At 46.8% G+C, this 21,523-nt stretch overlaps 2 protein-coding genes across 10 annotated transcripts in view; both read right to left on the bottom strand.

The window, feature by feature from the left end:
- The window catches only part of LOC129835573 (FH2 domain-containing protein 1-like), a 59,058-nt gene extending 58,355 nt beyond the window's left edge, over positions 1 to 703 (bottom strand). For all 3 annotated transcript variants that reach the window (XM_055901271.1, XM_055901269.1, XM_055901270.1), the window contains exon 1: positions 391 to 703. The gene's annotated coding sequence lies outside the window, so the exon portion shown is untranslated. The remainder of the gene's footprint in view (positions 1 to 390) is intronic.
- Positions 704 to 3,566: 2,863 nt separating this feature from the next.
- On the bottom strand, positions 3,567 to 11,723 carry LOC129835576 (arfaptin-1-like). 7 transcript variants are annotated; one of them, XR_008756454.1, is made up of 9 exons: positions 11,543 to 11,723; positions 10,608 to 10,703; positions 9,104 to 9,143; positions 8,456 to 8,562; positions 7,846 to 8,067; positions 6,228 to 6,385; positions 5,912 to 6,086; positions 4,891 to 5,299; positions 3,567 to 4,832 (listed from the first exon to the last, which is right to left on the bottom strand). XR_008756454.1 is itself a non-coding variant. In XM_055901276.1 (8 exons), the coding sequence occupies exons 2-8, from the start codon at positions 10,692 to 10,694 to the stop codon at positions 5,132 to 5,134; spliced, it is 954 nt and encodes a 317-aa protein (XP_055757251.1). In that variant the 5' UTR covers positions 10,695 to 10,703; positions 11,543 to 11,723; the 3' UTR covers positions 3,567 to 5,131. The 7 variants fall into 7 exon arrangements, 3 of the variants coding, with proteins under 3 accessions (XP_055757251.1, XP_055757250.1, XP_055757252.1); XR_008756457.1 differs by having other exon boundaries at positions 3,567 to 3,752; positions 3,974 to 5,299; XR_008756455.1 differs by having other exon boundaries at positions 4,245 to 4,329; positions 4,399 to 5,299.
- Positions 11,724 to 21,523: the final 9,800 nt, after the last annotated feature.

The following is a 21,523-nucleotide window of genomic DNA, read 5'->3' on the forward strand; positions in this document are numbered from 1 at the left end:
ACTAAAACGCCCACATCAAGAAACGCCCCGAATTGCGGTCTGCAATTACACCATATAGAGACCTGCGGTGGCAATTATTTTACAAGAAAAATTAATTTAAAAATGAAGCTAATCAAACAAACGCAGATGACCGCAACTAGAGCTGGTGGATGGAAATCCGGCTGCACATGGTCACTATTATTGAACCAAACTAAAGCCAAAAAGGACAGTTGAGGATGACAGTATGATTACTAACACTAGGTATACACTACAATCCCCTGAAGTGTCATCGTTTTATGACATGGTAGGCACAGCTAACCACATGACCGGGTGTGAGATGAGTAGTTCCAATGCCAAACCGTTGGCGATCAAAAAAATGTGCAAATACCGTTTATTGTCACAAAAACTTACCGTTAAATCGGGGCATGCACGCGCAGATATATTCCTAGTCAAACCGAGGAGAATGGAGTTCGGTATAGCAGGAGAATAAACGGATCATTTGCCAGCGCACAAAGCGCAGACCTCTCCTACGGACCTACCCGTAGAACTGGCACGAGCTTCTCCCGACACCGGTTGAGCGGGGAGTGCGTAGGAAGAGTGGTGCGCATGCGTGGACACCCCCAGCGCGGCTCGCTCAGGTGTGACGAAGAGAGAGAGTGGAATAGATTATTGTTGATAGCCATATATTGACTGTAGAATACAGTACAAAGGAAAAGCAATATCACACGAATGAAAAGGGTTGCCTACAATATGATGCAGCCTCTGTGTGCCATGATGTCATGCTTGTGGGCAGGCTGTGTGTGAAGGGAGTGTGTTAAGGGTAGATAACAGCTCAGCCTGTCCCTCCCTTGGCACCATAGTACTTGTCTTTGAATTAAAGTGGTTTCCCTCCCAGTAATTAGCTGCAGTGTGTGCCACTGTAGCAGTCACAATTAAAAGGGCAATCTGCAATTGGTACAAGCATTTTCATCAAATAGCCATTGATTGTTACATAGTAATTTATGAATGCCTCGTGAACTTAGTTCAACTGCTGCACCACAGATCTTCCCTTTAAGTAAACACTTAGGTAAAGTCAGTGTAGAGAATAGAGCTGTCAGTATCCTAGATTAGTCTGACAGTGAGTCGGTCCTCGCTGCCCAGTGGACAGAGCAAAATGACCCTCGATACGGACATACACCGACACGGCCACACAGCAGATCGTCAAAACAAGTTTAGCAGTGAAGACATGTGGTTCTCAATTGGCCAATCAACTCTACAATTACTATAGCGCTCTCCAAATACCATTGGTCATTTGTATGTTTCTAAATGGCAGTTTTTTATTCCATGGGAAATAGCTGGACAGTCCGAGACTGTGCCTGAAACCAGACCTTACCCACTGGGCACAGACATCAATTCAACGTCTATTCCACGTTTCGTTGAAATGACGTAAAAACAACATTCTCCACCTTTCACCCAAAGTGTGCACTTGCACAATCCCAATAATGTAATTTAAAAGCATTGGATTGGTGTACGCATCGGCTGGACGGAGTTTCCACCATTGTTAAATCCATGACGGGAAGTCCGCAAGTGTACACTTTGGGAGAAGGGTGGGAGAAACGGGATTGAAGCCTTAGCGTTGGGAACTAGTAAGGCTGAAACCAGAGCATTAGCTCTGTGGAGAGAAAATAGCCCCTAGTCTCTTTGTTTAGGCATCTGACGGTTGCCAAGTAAACACACAGTACAATGAGACATTCTAGAACACTGCTTATGGAACACAGAGAAGGAAAAATGATGTCATAGTGAGTGGTGTCATAAATGCTGTCCTAAAAAATATATATATATATCTATTACGTTATGTTAATGAGCTGATCACATGACTGGAAAAAACACTGACTGGGATTATAAAAAGTGAATAAGTAAATAAACATTAAACATTCAACATACACATTTTCTGACATGACAAAGACATGAGAAAACAAATTGTTCACAACATTTTAATGGGCAAGATTCAAAAACACACCAAAAAAGCTCTGAGGAAGGACAACAGGTCCATTACATAAAAGCTTAACAAATCTAAGTAACACTGGCAAGAGCAGTGTGCAAGTCATTTTCTTTAAGATCGCCACAAATGATTCCCACGCACCTGCAACAAAAGCCCACCCAGATGCGCAAGTGCTTTCCCTATTTTAAGATTTGAGAAGAAAAAAGTGAAACCCACTCACTGCTCTGTAATAAGCTTTATGTATCAGCCTCTGATTGGACGGGAGGTCGATACGTAAAGCTTAAAGGAGCAGTGTGTGTGGGTTTATTCTTTTTGTCTCGTGTTATTCAACTGTTTCCAAGCACCTGCAACAAAAGATAAACTCAGATGAACGAGTGCTTTTTCAATTTCCTATTTGAAAGATGCAAAACAGGTATACCGTACACGAAGAATAATGTTGATCTCGATTACAATATTTGGCATTAAATTGTGTTTATATTCAAAAACACACAATTATACAATTGTTATTTTTTGGTAGATAGACAAGTGCAAAAGATGCATTTGGAATTACACTGAACAAAAATATAAAACGCAACATGTAAAAAGTGTTGGTCCCATGTTTCATGAGCTGAAATAAAAGATACCCGAAATGTTTTATACGCACAAAATGCTTATTTCTCTCAAATTTTGTGCACAAATGTGTTTACATTCCTGTTAGTGAGCATTTCTCCTTTGCCAAGCTAATCCATCCACCTGACAGGTGTGGCATAATCAAGAAGCTGATTAAAACGGCATGATCATTACATAGGTGCACCTTGTGCTGGGGATAATAAAAGGCCACTCTAAAATGCCACAGATGTCTCAAGTTGAGGGAGAGTGTAATTGGCATGCTGACAACAGGAATATCCACCATAGCTGTTGCCAGATAATTGAATGTTCATTTCTCTACTACAAGCCACCTCCAATGTCGTTTTAGAGAATTTGGCAGTACGTCCAACCGGCCTCACAACTGCAGACCACATGTAACCACGTCAGCACACAGGACCTCCACATCTGGCCGTGTGAAATCCATAGATTAGGACCTAATGAATTTATTTCAATGGACTGATTTCATTATATGAACTGTAACTCAGTAAAATCTTAGAAATTGTTTGTGCGTTTTTATATTTTTGTTCAGTGTAGTTGATTCTGGTAGGATCTAAAGGTCCTTAAAGTCCAGAAGGTTCTAGAGTGTAAAAGGTTCTAACAGTCTAGAACATTCTACAGTCTCTGGCTTTGGTTCCATATCTCAGCATCACATGTTAGTTTGGTCCTTTAGAGAACCTATAGGGTAAGAGGAGAACCTATAGGGTAAGAGGAGGACCTATAGGGTAAGAGGAGGACCTATAGGGTAAGAGGAGAACCTATAGAACCTATAGGGTAAGAGGAGAACCTATAGGGTAAGAGGAGGACCTATAGAACCTATAGGGTAAGAGGAGGACCTATAGGGTAAGAGGAGGACCTATAGGGTAAGAGGAGGACCTATAGGGTAAGAGGAGACTATAGGGTAAGAGGAGGACCTATAGGGTAAGAGGAGAACCCATAGGGTAAGAGGAGAACCTATAGGGTAAGAGGAGACTATAGGGTAAGAGGAGGACCTATAGGGTAAGAGGAGAACCCATAGGGTAAGAAGAGGACCTATAGGGTAAGAGGAGAACCTATAGAACCTATAGGGTAAGAGGAGAACCTATAGGGTAAGAGGAGAACATATAGAACCTATATGGTAAGAGGAGAACCTATAGAACCTATAGGGTAAGAGGAGAACCTATAGAACCTATAGGGTAAGAGGAGAACCTATAGAACCTATAGGGTAAGAGGAGGACCTATAGGGTAAGAGGAGAACCTATAGGGTAAAAGGAGAACCTATAGGGTAAGAGGAGGACCTATACGGTAAGAGAAGAACATATAGGGTAAGAGGAGAACCTATAGAAGAGGAGGAGAAGAACCTATAGGGTAAGAGGAGAACCTATAGAACCTATAGGGTAAGAGGAGGACCTATAGGGTAAGAGGAGAACCTATAGGGTAAGAGGAAGACCTATAGGGTAAGAGGAGAACCTATAGGGTAAGAGGAGGACCTATAGGGTAAGAGGAGAATCTATAGGGTAAGAGGAGAACCTATATGTAAGAGGAGAACCTATAGAACCTATAGGGTAAGAGGAGAACCTATAGGGTAAGAGGAGGACCTATAGGGTAAGAGGAGGACCTATAGGGTAAGAGGAGAATCTATAGGGTAAGAGGAGAACCTATATGTAAGAGGAGAACCTATAGAACCTATAGGGTAAGAGGAGGACCTATAGGGTAAGAGGAGGACCTATAGGGTAAGAGGAGGACCTATAGGGTAAGAGGAGGACCTATAGGGTAAGAGGAGAACCTATAGGGTAAGAGGAGAACCTATAGAACCTATAGGGTAAGAGGAGAACCTATAGGGTAAGAGGAGAACCTATAGAACCTATAGGGTAAGAGGAGAACCTATAGGGTAAGAGGAGAACCTATAGGGTAAGAGGAGAACCTATAGGGTAAGAGGAGAACCTATAGGGTAAGAGGAGAACCTATAGGGTAAGAGGAGGACCTATAGGGTAAGAGGAGGACCTATAGGGTAAGAGGAGAACCTATAGGGTAAGAGGAGAACCTATAGAACCTATAGGGTAAGAGGAGAACCTATAGGGTAAGAGGAGAACCTATAGAACCTATAGGGTAAGAGGAGAACCTATAGAACCTATTGGGTAAGAGGAGAACCTATTGGGTAAGAGGAGAACCTATAGAACCTATAGGGTAAGAGGAGAACCTATAGGGTAAGAGGAGAACCTATAGGGTAAGAGGAGAACCTATAGAACCTATAGGGTAAGAGGAGAACCTATAGAACCTATTGGGTAAGAGGAGAACCTATTGGGTAAGAGGAGAACCTATAGAACCTATAGGGTAAGAGGAGAACCTATAGGGTAAGAGGAGAACCTATAGAACCTATAGGGTAAGAGGAGAACCTATAGAACCTATAGGGTAAGAGGAGAACCTATAGGGTAAGAGGAGAACCTATAACTCCTACAGGAGTGTCGGCAATACACTCTGTTTTGGCCCACAGAGGTGGCAGTTGAGAGGCCCCAACTTGCATTCAGATACTGGAAGGTTTCATGGACCCCCAGACATGGTGGATGGTTATTGGGGTGATAAGCTCTCCTCTAGCCAGGAAGGAGGCTCCGTGCCGGGCATGGGTAGCTTGGTGCTTGCCTGCTGCAGGCTGAGCTCCAGGTGCTGGTGGTTGGAGGTGCAGCAGGAGGCTACAGCACCATGGAACAATACCAACTGATGTTGGAGAACCTTTACCTGGGGGGGAGAGAGAGAGAGAGGAGGGAGAGAGAGAGAGGGGAGGGAGGGAGATGGGAGAGAAGGGGGGAAGAGAGGGAGGGAGAGGGTGAATGAGTGTGTTCTATCCAAATCCACCCCTCCCGCTCTCCCTCGTTTCTCCCTCGTTTCCCACTCATTTCCCACTCTCCCTCCAGGGTGGCGGTCCGGTGCTACCCGGCGGTCCGGTGATACCCTGCGGTCCGGTGATACCCGGCGGTCCGGTGATACCCGGCGGTCCGGTGATACCCGGCGGTACGGTGATACCCGGCGGTACGGTGATACCCGGCGGTACGGTGATACCCGGCGGTACGGTGATACCCGGCGGTCCGGTGATACCCGGCGGTCCGGGATACCCGGCGGTCCGGTGCTACCCGGCGGTACGGTGCTACCCGGCGGTACGGTGATACCCGGCGGTACGGTGATACCCGGCGGTACGGTGATACCCGGCGGTACGGTGCTACCCGGCGGTACGGTGCTACCCGGCGGTCCGTGATACCCTGCGGTCCGGTGATACCCTGCGCCTCATGCAGTGAAACAGGACAAATAAATGCACCCCCTATTTGACCTCGTCTCCTTACATCGTCTCCTTACCTTATTCTCCTCCAGTAGTCTGAGTTTGACTGACAGGTCGTTTCGGCTCTTCTCGTACTTCTCCCTCTGGTTCTGGAAAGTTCTCTGGGCCTGCTCTAGTTTGGGGAGGGTGGCGGTGTCTCGAGGTCCCAGGTTCAAATCCTCCAGGTCACAACGGTACGCATCGTACTCTATCCTGTAAGACATTTCATTGTGTTGAATTTCTACATCCCGATGTGGTCCTCGAGCCAACATGGTCCCTGGCCTAGTAAGATGACACAAAGGCCCTTGGCCTTGGCCTTGCCTGCCTGTCTGTGTGTGTTAGTGTGTGTGTTACCTGGCTGTCTCGTAGTGTTTGACGTTAACCATGGTGTCCTCTATAGTTTTGTTAACCAGCGTGTTCATATCGGAGGTGAAAGAGTTCATAGCCGAGACCAGGACCTCTCCGCTCTTAGACAGGAACCGCTGGGTGTCCCCGTTCAGACCAAACTCTACCTGAGAAATGCAGACCAGAATAAGAGGCTTTGAGAAGACATTTACACACAAAAACTGTTTAAAACATTCAAGTCTGTATTTTAAGCCTTATCCAGAAATTAGAATTAAACCAAAAATAAAAGCAATTGTCTGAGGATGGTGATGGAGGACAGTGCTAGAGGACGGGGCTAGAGGACGGGGCTAGAGGACGGTGCTGGAGGACGGTGCTGGAGGACGGTGCTGGAGGACGGTGCTAGAGGACGGTGCTAGAGGACGGTGCTGGTATATGGTGCTGGAGGACGGTGCTAGAGGACGGTGCTAGAGGACGGTGCTAGAGGACGGTGCTAGAGGACGGTGCTAGAGGACGGTGCTAGAGGACGGTGCTAGAGGACGGTGCTGGTATATGGTGCTGGAGGACAGTGCTAGAGGACGGTGCTAGAGGTTGGTTCTAGAGGACGGTGCTAGAGGACGGTGCTAGAGGACGGTGCTAGAGGATGGTGCTAGAGGACAGTGCTAGAGGTTGGTTCTAGAGGACGGTGCTGGTATATGGTGCTGAGGACAGTGCTAGAGGACGGTGCTAGAGGACGGTGCTGGTATATGGTGCTGAGGACAGTGCTAGAGGACGGTGCTGGTATATGGTGCTAGAGGACGGTGCTAGAGGACGGTGCTAGAGGACGGTGCTAGAGGACGGTGCTGGTATATGGTGCTGGAGGACAGTGCTAGAGGACGGTGCTGGTAAATGGTGCTGGAGGACAGTGCTAGAGGACGGTGCTGGTATATGGTGCTAGAGGACGGTGCTAGAGGACGGTGCTGGTATATGGTGCCGAAGGACAGTGCTAGAGGACGGTGCTGGAGGACGGTGCTGGAGGACAGTGCTAGAGGACGGTGCTAGAGGACGGTGCTCGTAAATGGTGCTAGAGGACGGTGCTAGAGGACGGTGCTAGAGGACGGTGCTAGAGGACGGTGCTAGAGGACGGTGCTGGTATATGGTGCTGGAGGACAGTGCTAGAGGACGGTGCTATAGGACGGTGCTGGAGTCCAGTGCTGGAGGACAGTGCTGGAGGACGGTGCTAGTGGACGGTGCTAGAGGATGGGGCTAGAGGACTGGTAGCCAGACTAGAGGACTGGTAGCCAGACTAGAGGACTGGTACCCAGACTAGAGGACTGGTAGCCAGACTAGAGGACTGGTAGCCAGACTAGAGGACTGGTAGCCAGACTAGAGGACTGGTAGCCAGACTAGAGGACTGGTACCCAGACTAGAGGACTGGTAGCCAGACTAGAGGACTGGTAGCCAGGCTAGAGGACTGGTAGCCAGACTAGAGGACTGGTAGCCAGACTAGAGGACTGGTAGCCAGACTAGAGGACTGGTAGCCAGACTAGAGGACTGGTAGCCAGACTAGAGGACTGGTAGCCAGACTAGAGGACTGGTAGCCAGACTAGAGGAATGTTCTTTCAAAATAAAATGTATTCAAATCTCTCACGTGTAGTGGCGGCGTTTTGAGGCTGAGCTCGGTGAAGGCATCGCCCAGAGTTCTTTGCGTCTGCGTGACCTGGGCGAGCTGCGTGGCGAGTGTCTGGGCCAAGCAGGTCACATGATCATAACGGCGGCGGTCATCACGGAGAATGTCGATGCGGGCCTCGAGTTCTGGGTCGACCGTACGGGATCCACGACCCATCTTCTCTGACAGAACCTGCTTAGTACACTGGGAAGGAGAGAGAGAGAGGAGGAGAGAGGGACAGAGGAAGGGGAGAGGAGGAGAGATGAAAGAGAGAAAGAGATGTAACATGCAGGACAAGCAGAGAAAGGAGTTTCTTAAAGAGTAACTTGCTCCCCCCCCCCCCTCTCCCTCCCTTTCTCTCCTCCCCCCTGACCCCCCCATCTCTCTTTCCTCCCCCCTCCCCTCCCTCTCTCTTTCCTCCCCCTCTCCCTTTCCTCCCTCGCCCCTCTCTCTCCCTCCCTTTCTCCCCCCCATCCCCCCCCCCCTTTCCTCTCTCCCCCCCCCCCTTTCCTCTCTCCCCCCCTCCCTCCCTCTCTCTCTCTTTCCTCCCTCCCTCTCTCCCTTTCTCTCCCCCCCCCTCCCCCTCTCTCACCTTATAAGTAGTGATGCTCCATTTGCGAACCTGTTCCAGTTTCTCGATGGCGGGCATTTTCAGGTTTCCCGTGACAACCACTGGTCCTGTGGTTGGCTTCCGTGAACCTAGATGGTAGAGATCAAGAAGCCCAAACAGATCTAATATTTGACGAAAACATAATTTAAAAACTTGCTTACATTTATATACGATCACATATCTCTCTAATGCGTGGGAATATTTTGGAACAGATTTCCAAAATTAAAATCACTTGGAGCTGATTTTTCTGTTGTATATAGTTATCGTTACACTTTGTGGATTTATTATCACTTTTATTATGACATGTTTTTCTTTTCTATTATTTCTCTATTTTCTTTATCTCTGCGTTGTTGTGAAGGACCCTTAAGTAAGTATTTCACTGGTAGTCCACACCTGTTGTTTACGAAGCATGTGACAAATAAAATTATATTTTAGTCTTATGTCTACATTTTTTTATTATTATTATTATTTTTGCTTAGAAAAATTGGGGGTCAAAATAATAAAAAAAAAGTGCCAAATTCGGCCCACGGGCCACTAGTTTGGGGCCACTGCTATCGGGTCTGGGGTGAGATGTGAGGGGTGAGAGGTCAGGGGTGAGAGGGTGATTCATTGATTTTATTACTGCCTTACCCTCATCCGGTTCTGTGTTGTCCTCGACAATGGACTCCTTCTGGTAGGAAGTGAAAACAGACAAACAGAACAGAAAGAATAGAACACCTGTACAGAGTCACCTTACAGTCCGGACACGCCGAGTCACCTTACAGTCCGTACACGCCGAGTCACGCCGAGTCACCTTACAGTCCGAACACGCCGAGTCACCTTACAGTCCGTACACGCCGAGTCACCTTACAGTCCGTACACGCCGATTCACGCCGAGTCACCTTACAGTCCGGACACGCCGAGTCACCTCACAGTCCGGACACGCCGAGTCACCTCACAGTCCGGACACGCCGAGTCACCTCACAGTCCGGACACGCCGAGTCACCTTACAGTCCGGACACGCCGAGTCACCTCACAGTCCGGACACGCCGAGTCACCTCACAGTCCGGACACGCCGAGTCACCTCACAGTCCGGACACGCCGAGTCACCTCACAGTCCGGACACGCCGAGTCACCTCACAGTCCGGACACGCCGAGTCACCTCACAGTCCGGACACGCCGAGTCACCTCACAGTCCGGACACGCCGAGTCACCTCACAGTCCGGACACGCCGAGTCACCTCAGAGTCCGGACACGCCGAGTCACCTCACAGTCCGGACACGCCGAGTCACCTTACAGTCCGGACACGCCGAGTCACCTCACAGTCCGGACACGCAGAGTCACCTCACAGTCCGGACACGCCGAGTCACCTCACAGTCCGGACACGCCGAGTCACCTCACAGTCCGGACACGCCGAGTCACCTCACAGTCCGGACACTCTGAGTCACCTTACAGTCCGGACACACTGAGTCACCTCTACCTGCTGCACCCAGTAACATCACCTTGGACAAACACTGCTGTGTGTGTGTGTGTGTAAGCAAAAAGAAGAAAGAAAAAACAGAGAGAGAGTAGACAGAGAGACGGGGAGATGTGTGTGTGTGTGTTTGCTACTACAGTGCCACAAGTGAGTCACCTGTTGATGACATCATTGTGCCACACCCTTTACCTGCCACATCACCGGACAAATGACTTAGTCAGCTGGACAATGGTCCTCTTATCTCATAAACACACGGCTCAGAACAGTAGACCGGCTGAATGAACCAGTGATATAACACATCTGTTCTAGATATCAGGAAGCTGATAAGCACTAAATGCTGATATCCTTGACATGATACAGTGTTATCTAATAATACTACTGTATATTACATACTATATTTAACATAACGCATTGTTCATATTGTTAAAATAGACTCAGGGATCTGGAAAACTCTCCAATGGTCACTTTTAAAATATTTATATTTAGCCAAATTGATTCTGGAAGAATATCCAGAGGAGACCATAGAGATATTCCCTCACTATATGGAATTCTATGGTGGAGACTCCGGGTTTGTTGTTTTCAAATCCCCAGAATGCACTTTTTTAATATGTTCTCTTCTTGTCCCAAACATATTATCATCAACACTCAGTAGTGTCCTGGATACCTGGTAGTTCTTACCATGTGGATGGTCTCCTGTCCACCAGACCCATCTCCCTCACTGGGTATGAAGGTCTCCCCTCTCTGGTCCTCCCCCTCCACCATCATCCTTCCTCTCTTTGTACAGAATACACATTTTACAGACAGTCAAGCCCAGAGAAGTTGAAACATGGAAATATAAATATTAGATTCTACTTCTTCCTTTCATTTCGAGCTGAACACTTCCTTTTGAGTGCCGTGCCCCTCCTCCTCCTCTCCTCCTCCTCTCTGACTGATCTTTCCTCCTCTCCTCTCCTCCTCCTCTCTGACTGAGCTTTACCCCTCTCCTCTTCCTCTCTGACTGAGCTTTACCCCTCTCCTCGTCCTCTCTGACTGAGTCTTCCTACTCTCTCCTCCTCCTCCTCCTCTCTGACTGAGCCTTCCTACTCTCCACTCCAGCTGTCCAACTACCACAGGGTCGTTCTGGTTTGGTTAGCATACACTGCCACCTGCGGTTATTCACCAACGCTACAAGCACACACATAAACTAGTAACATTACTGTTGCTGTCATTCAATGACAGAATAGTTGTCTCGTAAATCATTTGTAAAACAACCGGATAAAATGTCTATAATTCTAGTATAATAAGCTTGGCCCATTGCAAATAGCCCCCCAAAACAGTCACAACACACATAGTTACTGGCCATTCATATTATACAACACGTTGGCAAGGGCAGTGATAAGTAGCGTTGTCTTCCTCTCATCTGACTACTAGTCACACGACTGCGAAGGCAGATAGTCATATCAATTCGAAATCATTCGCAATCCATTTCTCTATACAACATCTTCTGTTTCCGCGATTAGAAGTATAAATTAGGCCTGCTTAAAGTAAAACTTGTAGACTACCCATTGTTAGTTATGAATGTCTCCTGGCGAAAAAAACGTAAACAACGACCAGAAAAGTTTGCTAAGTTTTACCTTCTATTTCTTTCAGATGTATTTCTTCGTCCGTTTAATTTGGATTTAATCCCTAGATCAATGTAAAACTGCGCCAGGAAACTATTAGAGACTTTGGAACAAAAGTACAATTGGAACTTTTCTGAAAACCGGAAAGCTAAAACAAAATATCAAAACTACATTCAAATCCCGGAAGTATTTCTACCTTGCTGTGTGTAAGGTCGTAACTAGTTAACACAGCCACAAAGTCATTAACACCCGACTATTTCTAGAATTGATCTTCTTAAAATCGGATTTTAAACCTAACCTTAACTACACTGACAACCTTATGGCTAACCCTAAACTTAAATTAAGATTTAAAAAAACGAAGTTTTGTTTTCTAGAATTATTACTATCGCCACATTTTGACTTTGTGGCTGTGCTATCTAGTGGGAATCTGTGCCACGGATTGTAGCGATCGCGTCGAGACGTTTTTTTTCCTGAATAATCTGAGACTACATTTCTTCTTCTTTATATTTTTCAAATCATCATCAATGTGAGCCCAAAGGTTCACCAAGGTTTTTCACCCAGTTTTTCTAAAAGTATCTGGATTTCGTTTCTCAAATAGGATTAAATAAATAGAATGGACAAATCATTGAACTGAATGGGGACTTCCGTTCTATTCATTCCATTTCTATGTATTTGACAGGCGAAATCCCAGAGAGATAACTTTAGAAAAACTAGGCCCCAGAGATGCTCGATTACCTATCATAGGACCACGTGTGTCACCACGTTTCAATAAATAAATGTTGTCTGTCTTCCTGTAAACAACTAATATCCCAACCTTGATAGGTTATTAGCAGAATACTGTCAATAACTTATAAAGATATTCATCTGAAAGGTATTTAGCCCTCCAAAACAGATCTGGGACCAGGCTAAAACTTCTGATTTCAACGGGACTTCCTGTTTTAATAAAGTTTTTTTTAAACAGCCTTTGAGATGCTCTTTTTTGTTCCGAGGGTATCTAAGTAAGAAGTTGAACACTTTACAGTGGGATGAATCCTTTAGTGTAGGAGTGGCACACTTAGTTGCTGGAGGGCCGAGTTTCTGAGGGTTTTCGCCCCTACCTTATACTTGATTGATCAATTAAGGTCATTGATTAGTTAGGGACTCTTTTCACCTGGTTGTTGAAAGGAAATAGCAAAAAGTCACAGAACACAAGGAATTAGAGACAATGTTATAGGAACAGCTTCCCCTTAGAGACAATGCTATAGGAACAGCTTCCCCTTAGAGACAAAGCTATGTGGAAAGCTTCCCCTTAGAGGCCCTGCTATAGGAAAAGCTCCTTAGAGACCCTTCTGTAGGAACAGCTCCTTAGAGACCCTGCTATAGGAACAGCTCCTTAGAGACCCTGCTATAGGAACAGCTCCTTATAGGAACAGCTCCTTAGAGACCCTGCTATAGGAACAGCTCCTTAGAGACCCTGCTATAGGAACAGCTCCTTAGAGAACCTGCTATAGGAACAGCTCCTTAGAGACCCTGCTATAGGAACAGCTCCTTAGAGACCCTGCTATAGGAACAGCTCCTTAGAGACCCTGCTATAGGAACAGCTCCTTAGAGACCCTGCTATAGGAACAGCTCCTTAGAGACCCTGCTATAGGAACAGCTCCTTAGAGACCCTGCTATAGGAACAGCTCCGTAGAGACCCTGCTATAGGAACAGCTCCTTAGAGACCCTGCTATAGGAACAGCTCCTTAGAGACCCTGCTATAGGAACAGCTCCTCAGAGACCCTGCTATAGGAACAGCTCCTTAGAGACCCTGCTATAGGAACAGCTCCTTAGAGACCCTGCTATAGAAACAGCTCCTTAGAGACCCTGCTATAGGAACAGCTCCTTAGAGACCCTGGTATAGGACCAGCTCCTTAGAGACCCTGCTATAGGAACAGCTTCCCCTTAGAGACCCTGCTATAGGAACAGCTCCGTAGAGACCCTGCTATAGGAACAGCTCCTTAGAGACCCTGCTATAGGAACAGCTCCTTATAGGAACAGCTCCTTAGAGACCCTGCTATAGGACCAGCTCCTTAGAGACCCTGCTATAGGAACAGCTCCTTAGAGACCCTGTTATAGAGAACAGCTCTTTAGAGACCCTGCTATAGAGAACAGCTCCTTAGAGACCCTGCTATAGGAACAGCTCCTTAGAGACCCTGCTATAGGAACAGCTCCTTAGAGACCCTGCTATAGGAACAGCTCCTTAGAGACCCTGCTATAGGAACAGCTCCTTAGAGACCCTGCTATAGGAACAGCTCCTTATAGACCCTGCTATAGGAATAGCTCCTTAGAGACCCTGGTATAGGAACAGCTCCTTAGAGACCCTGCTATAGGAACAGCTCCTTAGAGACCCGGGTATAGGAACAGCTCCTTATAGAACAGCTCCTTAGAGAACCTGCTATAGGAACAGCTTTTTAGAGACCCTGCTATAGGAACAGCTCCTTAGAGACCCTGGTATAGGAACAGCTCCTTAGAGACCCTGCTATAGGAACAGCTCCTTAGAGAACCTGCTATAGGAACAGCTCCTTAGAGACCCTGCTATAGGAACAGCTCCTTAGAGACCCTGCTATAGCAACAGCTCCTTAGAGACCCTGCTATAGGAACAGCTCCTTAGAGACCCTGCTATAGGAACAGCTCCTTAGGAACCCTGCTATAAGGAACAGCTCCTTAGAGACCCTACAATAGGAACAGCTTTTTAGAGACCAGCTTCCCCTTGCATCTCCCTGAGCTTAACACTAGCTAGTTAGCGGTGTGAAATGGCTAGCCAGTTAGCGGTGTGAAATGACTATCCAGTTAGCGATGTGAAGTGGCTAGCCAGTTAGCGGTGTTATCTGACTAGCTAGTTAGCGGTGTGAAATTACTAGCCAGTTAGCGGTGTTAAATGACTAGCCAGTTAGCAGTGTGAAGTGGCTACCCAGTTAGCGGTGTGAAATGACTAGCTAATTAGCGGTGTGAAATGACTAGCTAGTTAGCGGTGTGAAATGGTTAGCCAGTTAGCGGTGTGAAATGACTAGCCAGTTAGCGGTGTGAAATGACTAGCTAGTTAGCGGTGTGAAATGACTAGCCAGTTAGCAGTGTGAAGTGGCTAGCCAGTTAGCAGTGTGAAATGACTAGCTAGTTAGCGGTGTGAAATGACTAGCCAGTTAGCGGTGTGAAATGACTAGCTAGTTAGCGGTGTGAAATGACTAGCTAGTTAGCGGTGTGAAATGACTAGCCAGTTAGCGGTGTTAAATGACTATCCAGTTAGCGGTGTGAAATGACTAGCTAGTTAGCAGTGTGAAATGACTAGCTAGTTAGCGGTGTGAAATGACTAGCCAGTTAGCGGTGTGAAATGACTAGCCAGTTAGCGGTGTGAAATGACTAGCTAGTTAGCAGTGTGAAATGACTAGCTAATTAGCGGTGTGAAATGACCAGCTAGTTAGCGCTGTGACATGACTAGCTAGTTAGCGGTGTTGCTAGTAGCGTTCAATCGGTGAACTTCACTCGCTCTGAGACCTAGTTGTTTCCTTTACTCCACGTGGGCTACGGCTTTTGTGGAGCAACAGATAGGTAATGATTCTTTGTGGCTGATGAGTTCAAAGGATCCCTGGTTGGGGAAAGGAAGCAGTACTGTTACACTAGAACAGTTTGGTGGGAATGTACTACCACCTTGTGGTCATTCATCAGTACTACACACACTGTTGCTTCTACTGGTTTAAATTGAACCTTTATTTTTAACTAGGCAAATCAGTTAAAGAACAAATTATTATTTACAATAACAGCCTATACCGGCCCAACCCGGACGACGCTGGGCCAATTGTGCGCCGCCTTATGGGACTCCCAATCACGGCCGGTTGCGATACAGCCTGGATTCGAACCGGAGTGTCTGTAGTGATGCCTCTAGCGCTGAGATGAAATGCCTTTGACCGCTGCGCTACTCGGGAGCCACATTTAATGACAGAATAGTTGTTTGGTATAGTTGACCCGAGAGGCCAAAAGCAATCTATTGCAGCCACCTCAAGCCACAGAGTCTGCCGTAGCTTGGGCTACTCGTTCGACTGGGGTATTTTATCATTGCACTATAGTGATGCCGGAAGAATCTGTTTACTTTGCAGTCGGCAGCTTTCCACCTTTATCTGGAGAGAACAGTACCTGACGAGCACATTCTAATCACACTTCCTTATGAAATTCAAAAAACAAATGAACCTCATCATGGCTTTGTTACAAATGGCTCCCTATTCCCTATATAGTGCACCACTTTTCACTGAAGCCTATAGGCCCCAGGTATAAGTAGTGCACTATGTACAGAGCCATTTTGGGCTAGATGGCAGCCTGTTGATGTCCAGCCATGGCATTGTTAGGGATATGGAAGCATGGGCACAATCATTTAGTACATTTAACAACCTGAAATGAACTGATCGAAGCACACGAAGAGTAGGCTATGATCAAAAGCACACAGTAGTGAACGTTTGAGTCATTTCCATCAGACATATCAGAAGAAGCTATGTAAACGTTACAGTCAGTTGCCTCACGTCTACTGTAAAGGACGTTTGTGGTACATGCGTGGCGAGTACCACTTCCCCCTGATTCCTGCTGAACCCGCCTTTGCCTCTACCCAAACACAACGTGACCGTCCTCCTGAATAGTCTCTACCCCGTCGTGCTATTAGCCTTCTTCGACTGGGGAAACACGTCAGGCGGAGGAATGAGTTTCAAAAAGCTCCTCGTCTGCTACATAACATTTAAATGTACTATTTATTTCCCTAAACTAATTATTACTCTCTCAACACCTGGTTTATTATTAGGTAATGGCCCACCTTTGTGACCCACGTAAATCAAGTTCTAAAGAATGTTAAAATAAGATAATTTCCCCCAGCCTCCCTGTAAGTTGCACAGAGCCTTATCAACAGCCAACATACACACACACCCACACACACACACACAAACAAACACAGTAGTTATATTAGTAGTATAGGGCTGTGTGTGTAGTTGTATTAGTAGTATGGGGCTGTGTGTAGTTGTATTAGTAGTATGGGTCTGTCTAAGTATATTTATTAGTATTATGGGGCTGTGTGTGTAGTTGTATTAGTAGTATAGGGCTGTGTGTGTAGTTGTATTAGTAGTATAGGGCTCTGTGTGTAGTTGTATTAGTAGTATAGGGCTGTGTGTGTAGTTGTATTAGTAGTATAAGGCTGTGTGTGTAGTTGTATTAGTAGTAGGGCTGTATGTGTAGTTGTATTAGTAGTATAGGGCTGTGTGTGTAGTTGTATTAGTAGTATAGGACTGTGTGTGTAGTTGCATTAGTAGTATAGGGCTGTGTGTGTAGTTGTATTAGTAGTAGGACTGTGTGTGTAGTTGTATTAGTAGTATAGGGCTGTGTGTAGTTGTATTAGTAGTATAGGGCTGTGTGTGTAGTTGTATCAGTAGTAGGGCTGTGTGTGTAGTTGTATTAGTAGTATGGGGCTGTGTGTAGTTGTATTAGTAGTATAGGGCTGTGTGTGTGGTTGTATTAGTAGTAGGACTGTGTGTGTAGTTGTATTAGTAGTATAGGGATGTATGTGTAGTTGTATTAGTAGTACAGGGCTGTGTGTAGTTTTATTAGTAGTGTCGTTGTGTCACCTTAATATAGATGTTGTGCTTGTCCTCTCTAACTCTATCTAGGTTACGATGAGTAAACAATCCCAATTGTTTCAGAATGTTTCATGTCTTTTGTTGTTGTCAGGTCGTCCTCAAGGCTGGAACATCGGGTCCTGTGCTCCAAGGGAACGGAGACGTCGGAACCAAAACAATGAGGTCCTTGATCCCATAGCAGTTAGATTTCCCTCTTCAGGCTTGACTTTGAAATGATTGAACATGTCTGGTGTAATATGACATTTGATTGCATTCAGTTCTTATGAACTGCAATACACTCACTGAACATCTGGGCCCTTATTCACAAAGAGTCTCAGAGTAGAAGATCTTGGCCCTTATTCACAAAGTGTCTCAGATTAGAAAATCCAGGCCCTTTTCACAAAGAGTCTCAGAGGAGAAGAACTTGGATTTGTATATATTGTATGTAGCTGAGTGCTCCTCTGCCGCTCCCCCCTCCTTGATCGCCTTTATCTGGTTGTGTAGCCTACAAGCTTCATGTTGTACACCAAACTGTTCTGTTACATTCCCTCAGTAGTCTTTGAAGCATATGGGTGGTTTCCTACAAACTTCATGTTGTATACCAAACTGTTGCATTTCATATCTCGCGCCTTCGATCACACCAAAATCGTCATTGCCTTTTGATACACGAGAAGTACCTTCATTTCGTATATCTCGCGTTTCCTCCGACACGGTGTTGCGGCTGACATCCGGGTTAAGAGAGCAGTGTGATGAGAATTAGGTGGCCAGGCGGGTATATAAGATAGGGGGGACCTTCGCCTCTCCCGAGCCCATTGAGGAGTTGCAAATATAAGCCAAAGGAACTAATTTTGTGGAGAAAACAGGGTACAAAAAATAAGCTAGTGGCCATACGACCCTGTATACACCTGGTCATAGTCAGGCCTGGTTAGTACTGGGACGGGAGACCGCTTGGAAATACATCATACCACTTTTCTTTTTTTGGAGGGGGGGGGGGGGGTAAATACAGGCGAATATATTGATTAAAGTCACCTTGTCATAGAGAGATTTACATGGTTATCAAAACGTCACGTCAGGGTAAGGCTACATGAATTAAGGTAACATCCGAGGTAACATCCGGTTTGGAGCGAGCGGTCGCATTTGCATTCGCTCTGCAGGTAGTATAACTTTTCATTACATTTCATTATAGTACAACGGTTTAATTTGTCCAACCTTAGCAATTTCTTCTTAACTAGCTACATAGCCGTCTGTGTATCAAAGATAATTGCGTAATTATCGTATTTCGTCGTCTCGTTGTCCACTGCTATCTGCCCAGCAGCTAGCAAACGTCCACCGTCTACCGAATAGTAGTATAACTTTTCATTACATTTCATTATAGTACAACGGTCTGATTTTCATTTTCATTACAGTACAACGGTTTGATTTGTTTGATCTTAGCTAGCTACATAGCCGTCTTTTTATCAAACATAATTGCGTCGTTATTGAGGTTCGCTAGCCAGCTATTTTCGTCCGAACTTAACGCAACGTAGCCAACACTGCTAGCTAGCCAGCTTGCCACCGAATAGCATTGTAGAAACGAGTGCATTACAACGGAACGACTTGATTAGTGTAGTGTTAGCTGGCTACACAGTTGTCTTTGCTATCTTTGATTTGTTTGATCTTAGCTAGCTACTTAGCTGGCTACATAGCCGTCTTTGTATCAAAGATAATTGTGTAGTTATCGAGGTTCGCTGAGGTTCGCTAGCCAGGTATTCTCGTCCTAACGTAACGTAGGGTAGTCAACCCTGCTAGCTAGCCAGCTAGCCACCGATTAGCAGCACTGTAGAAACGATTACATTACAACGGAACGACTTGTTTTGTGTAGTGTTAGCTAGCTACATAGTTTTCTTTGCTAGCTTTGTATCTAAGATAATTGTGTAACTTTGAGTAATTATCGGTTAGCTAGCCAGCCATTTTCGCCTGCCGCGCTGCCGTCCTCCTACCTAGCCAACACTGCTAGCTAACACTGCTAGCTAGCCAACTTCTACCGAATAGCAGCACTGTAGAAACTTACATTACAACGGAACGACTTGATTAGCGTAGTGTTAACTAGTTGTCTTTGCTGTCCTTGTATCCATGATAATTGTGTAGTTTAGAGAAATTTAGAGAAACTGTCGAGGTCACCTAGCCAGCTTCACTTTCAACAACGCAGCTACTGCTAGCCAGGCTACTTCACCAGCCAGCAGTACTATATCATTTTAGTCAATAAGATTTTTAATTTTATTGATTTTTTGCAACGTAAGCTTAACTTTCTGAACATTCGAGACGTGTAGCCCACTTGTCATTCTAATCTCTTTTGCTTTAGCGTAGCCTCTTCTGTAGCCTGTCAACTATGTGTCTGTCTATCCCTGTTCTCTCCTCTCTGCACAGACCATACAAACGCTTCACACCGCGTGGCCGCGCCCACCCTAACCTGGTGGTCTCAGCCCGCACGACCCACGTGAAGTTCCAGGTCTCCGGTAGCCTCTGGAACTGCCGATCCACGGCCAACAAGGCAGAGCTCATCTCAGCCTATGCGTCCCTCCAGTCCCTCGACTTCTTGGCACTGACGGAAACATGGCTCACCACAGATAACACTGCTACTCCTACTGCTCTCTCTTCGTCTGCCCACGTGTTCTCGCACACCCCGAGAGCTTCTGGTCAGCGGGGTGGTGGCACCGGGATCCTCATCTCTCCCAAGTGGTCATTCTCTCTTTCTCCCCTTACCCATCTGTCTATCGCCTCCTTTGAATTCCATGCTGTCACAGTTACCAGCCCTTTCAAGCTTAACATCCTTATCATTTATCGCCCTCCAGGTTCCCTTGGAGAGTTCATCAATGAGCTTGATGCCTTGATAAGCTCCTTTCCTGAGGACGGCTCACCTCTCACAGTTCTGGGTGACTTTAACCTCCCCATGTCTACCTTTGACTCATTCCTCTCTGCCTCCTTCTTTCCACTCCTCTCCTCTTTTGACCTCACCCTCTCACCTTCCCCCCCTACTCACAAGGCAGGCAATACGCTTGACCTCATCTTTACTAGATGCTGTTCTTCCACTAACCTCATTGCAACTCCCCTCCAAGTCTCCGACCACTACCTTGTATCCTTTTCCCTCTCGCTCTCATCCAACACTTCCCACACTGCCCCTACTCGGATGGTATCGCGCCGTCCCAACCTTCGCTCTCTCTCCCCCGCTACTCTCTCCTCTTCCATCCTATCATCTCTTCCCTCTGCCCAAACCTTCTCCAACCTATCTCCTGATTCTGCCTCCTCAACCCTCCTCTCCTCCCTTTCTGCATCCTTTGACTCTCTATGTCCCCTATCCTCCAGGCCGGCTCGGTCCTCCCCTCCCGCTCCGTGGCTCGACGACTCATTGCGAGCTCACAGAACAGGGCTCCGGGCAGCCGAGCGGAAATGGAGGAAAACTCGCCTCCCTGCGGACCTGGCATCCTTTCACTCCCTCCTCTCTACATTTTCCTCTTCTGTCTCTGCTGCTAAAGCCACTTTCTACCACTCTAAATTCCAAGCATCTGCCTCTAACCCTAGGAAGCTCTTTGCCACCTTCTCCTCCCTCCTGAATCCTCCGCCCCCCCCCCCCCCCCCCCCCCCTCCCTCTCTGCAGACGACTTCGTCAACCATTTTGAAAAGAAGGTCGACGACATCCGATCCTCGTTTGCTAAGTCAAACGACACCGCTGGTTCTGCTCACACTGCCCTACCCTGTGCTTTGACCTCTTTCTCTCCTCTCTCTCCAGATGAAATCTCGCGTCTTGTGACGGCCGGCCGCCCAACAACCTGCCCGCTTGACCCTATCCCCTCCTCTCTTCTCCAGACCATTTCCGGAGACCTTCTCCCTTACCTCACCTCGCTCATCAACTCATCCCTGACCGCTGGCTACGTCCCTTCCGTCTTCAAGAGAGCGAGAGTTGCACCCCTTCTGAAAAAACCTACACTCGACCCCTCCGATGTCAACAACTACAGACCAGTATCCCTTCTTTCTTTTCTCTCCAAAACTCTTGAACGTGCCGTCCTTGGCCAGCTCTCCTGCTATCTCTCTCAGAATGACCTTCTTGATCCAAATCAGTCAGGTTTCAAGACTAGTCACTCAACTGAGACTGCTCTTCTCTGTATCACGGAGGCGCTCCGCACTGCTAAAGCTAACTCTCTTTCCTCTGCTCTCATCCTTCTAGACCTATCGGCTGCCTTCGATACTGTGAACCATCAGATCCTCCTCTCCACCCTCTCCGAGTTGGGCATCTCCGGCGCGGCCCACGCTTGGATTGCGTCCTACCTGACAGGTCGCTCCTACCAGGTGGCGTGGTGAGAATCTGTCTCCTCACCACGCGCTCTCACCACTGGTGTCCCCCAGGGCTCTG

This window comes from Salvelinus fontinalis, chromosome 36 (genome assembly GCF_029448725.1).
Source record: "Salvelinus fontinalis isolate EN_2023a chromosome 36, ASM2944872v1, whole genome shotgun sequence".
In the NCBI taxonomy this organism is placed as follows: domain Eukaryota; kingdom Metazoa; phylum Chordata; class Actinopteri; order Salmoniformes; family Salmonidae; genus Salvelinus; species Salvelinus fontinalis.

Bases quoted from the DNA above. Each gene is read 5' to 3' on its own strand.
- LOC129835576 (XM_055901275.1), bottom strand. From the start codon at position 10,694: ATGATGGTGGAGGGGGAGGACCAGAGAGGGGAGACCTTCATACCCAGT. The intron at 6,087-6,227 runs GTAACACACACA...AATGTCTTACAG, and splicing joins AAACACTACGAGACAGCCAG to GATAGAGTACGATGCGTACC. The intron at 5,300-5,911 runs GTAAGGAGACGA...TCTCCCCCCCAG, and splicing joins GACTACTGGAGGAGAATAAG to GTAAAGGTTCTCCAACATCA.